The sequence below is a fragment of the Myotis davidii genome, unplaced genomic scaffold, assembly GCF_000327345.1.
Source record: "Myotis davidii unplaced genomic scaffold, ASM32734v1 scaffold59, whole genome shotgun sequence".
Classification (NCBI taxonomy): Eukaryota; Metazoa; Chordata; class Mammalia; order Chiroptera; family Vespertilionidae; genus Myotis; species Myotis davidii.
Genome location: NW_006293001.1, coordinates 5,286,748 through 5,294,370, shown reverse-complemented (window position 1 = coordinate 5,294,370; position 7,623 = coordinate 5,286,748). Strand labels below are relative to the sequence as shown.

The window sequence follows — 7,623 nt, the reverse complement described above, 5'->3', positions numbered from 1 at the left end:
TGAGAGCATCCTCCACATGGGTTAGGGTAGGGGGAGCATGATATGAGAGATGCTGAAAATTTTTCATAGGCTGCCTGGTTATTGATAATGTGACCTAATTTACTTTTTTCCTCTTCCTGAAGTGCCCATCATTACTTGAATCACCTTTCTATGACCTTCTTGAGGTATAAGACCTCAATATTTGGAAATATTGGAGGTACAAAAATTTAATGTGAAAACATAACAATCTTGTGAAAAATTAAATCCAGACAATATTTCCTTACCCATCTATATAGTGTTAAATTTAAAGCACAAGCTTATGAATTTATATCAATGTTAAATATCATTTAGTAAATAAATAGAAATTGGTTAAATAAAAGTGCATATGATTTTTTAAACAAAGGAGCCAAATCATAATGGAAAGAAATGATCAGCTCATATTTTCTCAATTTGAAGCAAGGGGAAAGTTATGACAAAATTAAGTTCATGGCATTATATTAATAAAGGTAGTTATTTTTTTCATACTTGCTATTCTTTTTGTTATTTGAAAATATCCAATTTAAGAAAAAGTAGGGACAAAATTAAACCCTGCACTACTCATTTGAGAATATTCTTTTTTCCTGTAAAGTTTTGACATTTTAATCACAGTCATCATTGAATAGTTACCCTTCATAATTTAATGTTTTAATTTTATCTATATTGTCCCAATATATAGATAATTTTCTTTTTAAATGGTACATCAATTGGAGAAAGCTGAAGCAGAGTAGTGACACAGAGTTAAAGACTTATTTAAAATTTTGCCTCCATGTACCACAGATGAGAGGGCAGCTCTACTTTGCAGAATTCCAGACTTAATTCCTTAAGTGAACATTTTATGCTGATCCATGTCAGCAACATTTAAAATGCCTCTTAATCTGTTCAGCAGACTTTTTAAAAGAAAAATATTTCAGAAAGTAAAACTTCTGGGTGGTCATATTTTGAATATATTTTATTTTAAATACTTTATTGTTCATTTTCCAAACAATTCATAAGAAAATATTTCATATTGCCCCCGTCAGCTTTATTAAAATATTTTGACCTTCTCATTTTTCTCTCCTTTTCTTACATGGTTGCCCATTTTGACTCCTTAAATCCCATCACCCTTCCGTGCTCTTTTTATCCTCTCTGTTTGCCCAGGTAGAAAGCTTTGGGTCTTTACTCTCCATATTCTAGATCATATGATTTCTTCACTCTGAGGTGAACATTATTTGTGTGAACTGACATCTATTTTTCATTTGCTTCTTTCTTATTCTTATGTCATCACCTTATAAACTTGTTCTCTTGACATGTCCTTAATTTGAAACATTTTATTCTGAAATAAGTATTAATATATTAATATTTAAATTTAGTAGTCATATGCATTGTTTATAATTATGTCCTATAACTATGTCAGTTTACTTAGCCTATTATATACAGGAATTGGAGAAAACTTCTGTATTTCTATATGTTTTATTAATATGATGGGTGGGGCATTTTGTGTGTTTTTTCAGGATTGCCATATTCAATGAAGCAAGCTGGCTTTCCTCTGGGAATATTGCTTTTATTCTGGGTTTCATATATTACAGGTAAAATACTGTATAATTGCTAGTTCCTGCAACTTAAATTGCACAAGGACTATTTTACGCGCACACACACACACACACACACACACTGTACAGTAATTGATTTTACTGGATCAAAGAATCCTAAAGAATTTAAACATTATGTCTGAGATTTACTATTCTTGCTAATCCTCTGAACAGATTAAAAAAGCATTATATATTCCCAAGCCTTAATCCTTTTCATGTGCCTTTCACTTTATGCAGAAAGCGGTAGGCGGGAAAGTCATTTTACAGGCTGATTGAAGCCAAGTCAGCCACGCACTGAAAGTGTCCTCATCAGGACCTCCTTTCCCACAGTGACCACGGGCAGGTGCACAAGAATGAGCGGCCTTTTCCAGCTACGTCTGTGCAGGTGGAACTGAAAGCCCTGGTATTCCCACCTTCCCCACGCCTGCTCAGGCTCCCCACCAGCCCCTGTCTTTAAGTGCAGCAACTGGGTGCCTTTTACTACTTCTCTTCTGCTTCCCCCTTTCCACGTACCGTGTTCATTCACACCTACGTTTTGCCACTCCCTCCTCTAAGTGCAGACTATACACTTGTAATCAGCTCCTCTTCCTGTTGTCCTCCTCTCTGCCTTGTCATACCATCAGCTCACGCCATGACAAATACAGGGTCGTTCCTCTTCCTTAGGATCACTGTGAAAAAGGCAGCAATCACAGAAACCATCTGCTGTGGTTGCTGCGATGGTGGCCGCTGTGTGTAGCCACCCTGATGCCTTTTTACCAGATAATGCAAAACACCTCAGTGTTCCCTTCTCCAGAGTGGTGACCTGAGCCTCACTGGCACCGCCTTCCTTGATGAGGTTACGACCCCCAGCTGCCATGTCTCCACAGCCTCCAGCCAATGATTGACTGATGATATAGGAACTTGCCTCCAGGAAGGAACCTATGTGTGGTGCACTTGCAGCTCCAGAGCATAGCTGGTCTCCACCTGGGACCTCATCCTTGCTTAGCCCTTTCCCTTGCCCTGTCCTCTCACTCACCTCCTCCTGGGAGCACTCCCTCAATTGCCCAGGAATCTCTATCTCAGCTCTGCTCCGGAGACCCTACTCAGATATTATCTCCCATAAACTCTCAGGTTCCCAAGCCCAGCCTGTCACTGCTCATTTTCTCAGGCTGAAAAAGAGAGAGTGAAGCATGAAGGAGACACCACGGTCAGGGCTGCGAAGGCACTGGCCTCTGTCCTCCTGCCTTCTCCTCACCACCCAAAACCTGAGCTGCTTTTAGCTTAGATAGTTCTTAATTTGTAGCTTAGTAATGGGATCCATAACATTCAGAGTTGCTGGTGTTTAAAAATTGCAACCTATTCATACAAGCATTTATCACACAATAAAAAAATACCTCATTTAGGGATTTACCCTTATCATTTCTAATTTCCTGCTTCCCAGTCAATCAGCACTGACAAGTAATTAATTTTCACCCAGGCATAATAACCATGGTCTATTTAAGTACACTGTAAATATTTACAGACATTAAATAAATTAAAATATATAGATCACCTAAGAACTCAATACTTAAGGAGAAGGAACAGTTTACTAACACTAAATTGTCCTATCTAATAAAAGAGTAATATGCAATTTGACCATCACTCCAGCACACAGTCCAACACATAAGATGGCCTCCCCCATGTGGACATAAGATGGCCAGCAGGGTAGGGCAGTTGTGGGGAGCCAGGCCTGCAGGGGAGGGCAGTTAGGGGCAATCGGGCTGGCAGGGGAGTGGTTAAGGGATGATCAGGCTGGCAGGCAGGCGAGCAGTTGGGAGCCAATGTCTGACTGTCCCAGAGGGATTGGGCCTAAACAGGCAGTCAGACATCCCTCAAGGGGTCCCAGATTGGAGAGGGTGTAGGCTAGGCTGAGGGACACCCCCCCACACACACACGAATTTTGTGCACTGGGCCTCTAGTATTATATACAAATAAATCATGCTGTGAATAACTTTCTCAACTGATGCTATATATAAACCTACTGCAGTCATTGTGAGCGGTCCTTTGCAAAGTCATATATTAGTTGACTCATTCATTTAGCTATGTGATAAAAATCCTTATATTATTTTGATAAATAAAGGATACCCACACAAAAGCAACATTTTTTAGAGATTATGATTAATTTTGTTTTTAATTAGACTCTTAAAAGCAAAATTTATAAGTAAGGTATAATATTACACTTTTCTTTAAATTTTTCTTTAAATTGACACTGTAATTATGCAATAATTTGTCTCTAGTATTATCTTTTTGTCTTTTTAAGGCCTTTAATGAAATATGGCCAATTCAACAGGTAGTTTTTCAAAGTTCTGTTTGCATGTTTGTGAAATGTTGAGAAACAAAAAAAGAATTATAACTATTTACAACAGTTTTATTTTTTTAATTGCCCTAAGATTTTGTTATTGGTTGATTAGAGTAAAATAATTTTTATTGTCCAAACATACAGAATTATTTAAAAGAAAATTTTCAAGTTGAATAACATAGACTCATTCATGGAATAACTAAAATTTGCATATAATGTATTTAAATTGAGATCAAAATGTTATAGTGATTGATATTTGAGATTCCTAAAAGATTTAAGATAATATATTTATAGCTTGTATTTTACAAGCAGATGAAATCATTTATATTTATTATTGACTAAATTCTTACCAAATTGTTAACTTTAAGCAATACCTCTTGAACTTTTATGAAACTCAACATTCTTATTCCAAGCATACAGTTCTTCACCAAAATTTAAAACACCTGTGAAATTGGTTACTTCCTCTCTGTTACTCAGGTTTTCATTGATTATCTTCTTTGGACAGTAAGTTGTTGTTTTACTGCCTTTAGCATCTGTCCACTTTCTGATCAGTCCCCCAGGTTGCTTTAAGTTAACGTTATAAAACCTTGACCTGATAACTGTTACTCCCCCAATCAAAGCATTCCAAGATGCCATAATGACAGCAGGAACAAAGACGTATTGCATTCAAATGCCTTCGTAGTGTAGTCAGAGTATGAATGTTCAGTCTCATCTCCAACTACTCTCACCTCTCTTTTACACTGTCATGTGTGGACATTATGTTTTAGCTATTCTGGATACATCATTCCTCAAATAGAGAATATGCTTTCACGCTGCCTTCCCGTGGATAGTCCCCCTGCTTGACATTCTTTTTTTTTTCTCTCTCTACCTGGTAAAATCCTGTTCAAATTTTAAGGCACTACTCAACTCTTCTGTGAAACTTTTCCTAATTTTAAACAAAGGAATTAGAATTAGTTGCTATGACCTTTGTGCTTGCAGAATATTTTAAAATATAATTTATTAGGTCATTATCAAATTAAATTTGAACCCTGCTATATATTGATCATTGATTGATTTCAATATTTACTGACACTGCTGCCATTTAGCAATGAAAAGCATTATCCCTGCCTGTATGAAGCTCACTATGTAGTGTCTCAGGCAGACAAAAATACATAGTTACAACACTTCATTAAAAATACCGTAATAAAAATATGTGCATGATGATAGGGACATTGGCGTTCAACACAGCCTCAAAGAAGCAGGCATATTTTGGGGAGTAGGAGGTATCTCCACTAATGTTTATGAAAATATGTGAGTGAGCAAAGAAAATGGAAGGTTACTCTATGCAGATGGACATGTGGAAATACAAAAGGGACTGTGTAAATTTTCAGTCCAGTTGGAGTTTAGGGCTGATGTTTGTAAGTAGAAAAAGATGCTGGTAGAGAGTTTGCAGAGGTGTTTATGAAAGCTCTCATGAGTAGCTCTCATCATTACCATTTCCTGAGGACTGGCCAGACACTGAGCATGAAGCCACCATTATACTTAATCCTTCTGACTCCAAGAAGTAGGTATTCATGTTCTGCTTTTATGGAGGAGGAAATTGAAACTTTAATGGATTAAAATAACTTACTCAAGGTCTACAGTTACATGCAACAGAGTTGAGGTTTTGATTATGTACATGGATGCTGGGGCCAGACTACCAGGACCTGAATCCCGCCTGCTCCATTGCTAACTCTGTGGAGCTTGGCATTTACTTAACCTTCTGTGCCTCACTTTTCTCACTTATTAAATGGGGCTAATAATGGCAACTACCTAGGAATGTTGTAAATGTTAAGTAAGTTAATACATGTAAAGCATTTAGAAAATATGGAAATATTGTGTAAGTATTTGCTAGCATTTTTGTGGTTGTAATCTATATTAATAAAAGGGTAATATCCTAATTAGACTGGATAGACTGGACGTCTTCTGGACATCCTTCCGGACAAAACCACAGTGGCGAGGCCAAGGCAAAGGCAGTTAGGGGTGATCAGCCAGGCAGGCATAGTGGTTAGGGGTGATCAGGCCAGCAGGGGAGAGCGGTTAGGCATGATCAGGCTGGCAAGAGAGGTAGTTAAGGGTGATCAGGCCAGGGGAGAGCGGTTAGGCATGATCAGGCTGGCAGGAGAGGTAGTTAAGGGCAATCAGGCAGGCAGGCAGATGAGCAGTTAGGAGCCAGTGGTCCCAGATTGTGAGAGGGATGTCCGAGGGGTCCTGCATTGGAGAGGTTGAAGGCTGGGCTGAGGGTCTTAACCTCCTCCCCCCAGTGCACAAATTTCATGCACCGGGCCTCTAGTATAGTAATAATTCAGAGAAGTCAAGTCCTTCACCCAAGGTCACATAGTTCATACATAATTTTTTTCTGCCTCATAAAAAGAAGATTTTTATTCAAAGCCTTTAAAGGATCTCCTGGAGTATTTTCAGCAAAAGACATGATCAGATTTATGATTTGGTTAAGACCTATTTGAGGGGGAATATTAAGAATGTCTTAGCAGATGTAAAAAATGTTTTGGTAGGGGGAGAGATTGGTGGATGAGAAAACTATTTGAAGGTTATTGCAGTAATCCTTTAGTGCAGTAATCCTAAGCCTTTATCATATACCAGGCTAAAATAAAGCAGGTTAAGTATTAGAAATGAGGATATACAATTGAATAATTTATGATCCAGTAATAAACTTGGTGACCAAAGGAATACAAAAGATGATGGATAAAGAGAAATCTAGGTGATTCTCAAATTTCTGTTGATATTATTCAGGGATTGGAGAAATATGGATGAAGAAGCAAGTTTGAAAACAAATATATAAATTAGAATTTGGATATTTTAAAACTGAGATGTCTGTGAGATTTCCCATGTAAAGTGTTTATTAGGCAGCTAGATGTAGAAACCTGGAGTTTTGGATTCTGGTCTGGAGATACAAATTTGGGGATTACTAATATCTATGGGAAATTGAAACCATGGACATGAATATAATCACAGTAGGACATCTTGAAGAGTGAGAAAAAAGTCTAAGAATTCTAGATAAAAGAAAACTGGTGGAAAACTGAGTCTAAATGGCCAAAAAGGTAGGAGGAAACTCAAGAGAAAGTGAAGTCACAAAGGCCAAAGGAGGAAGATCAAAAAAGGGGGAAATGGTAAACAGGAAAAAAACGTTACTGAAAGAACAAATGAGATTAAGATTTAGGATGTGACAATTGGATTTATCAACTTGGAGTTATTGAAGAACTTGAAAGAAGTTTCAATGATGTGGGAGAGGCTCAGGGTGGAAATCATACTACAATTATTGGCATTTTCATCTTTGTCTTTTAATGCATTTTCAAGTTACTTAAAGGACCAAAAAAAAAAAAAAATCGCCTGTGAGTGGAAACATGAGTAAGAGAAAAGAGCAATAATCACACCCTATGCATTGCTACGTACCCAATACATTGCATTGTTGTTCACTAGGTAAATGGCATTCACTAGGTACATTGAGTAAAATGAAGAAAAAATTAACTTTTAATTATATAATACTAGAGGCCCGGTGCACAAAAATTTGTGCACTCGGGGGGAAAGGGGGGTCCCTCAGCCCGCCCTGTGCCCTCTAGCAGTCTGGGACCCCTCGGGAGATAATGCCCTGCTGGCTTAGGCCTGCTCCCAGATGGCAGAGGGCAGGCCTAATCCCTAGGTGCGGCCCCTGGTCGGGCTCAGAGCAGGGCCAATTGGGGAGGT

General features: G+C 38.1%; 1 protein-coding gene across 2 annotated transcripts in view; it reads left to right on the top strand.

The window, feature by feature from the left end:
* Window positions 1-7,623, top strand: part of SLC38A11 (solute carrier family 38 member 11) — a 46,367-nt gene that overhangs the window by 1,306 nt on the left and 37,438 nt on the right. The window contains exon 2 of one of the 2 annotated variants that reach the window (XM_006766495.2): window positions 1,509-1,583. In XM_006766495.2, the coding sequence (XP_006766558.1) occupies window positions 1,523-1,583 (61 nt within the window). In that variant the 5' untranslated portion in view covers window positions 1,509-1,522. Of the gene's footprint in view, window positions 1-1,508; window positions 1,584-7,623 lie in introns of those variants that run through there. The other variant, XM_006766496.1, reaches the window with a different exon arrangement.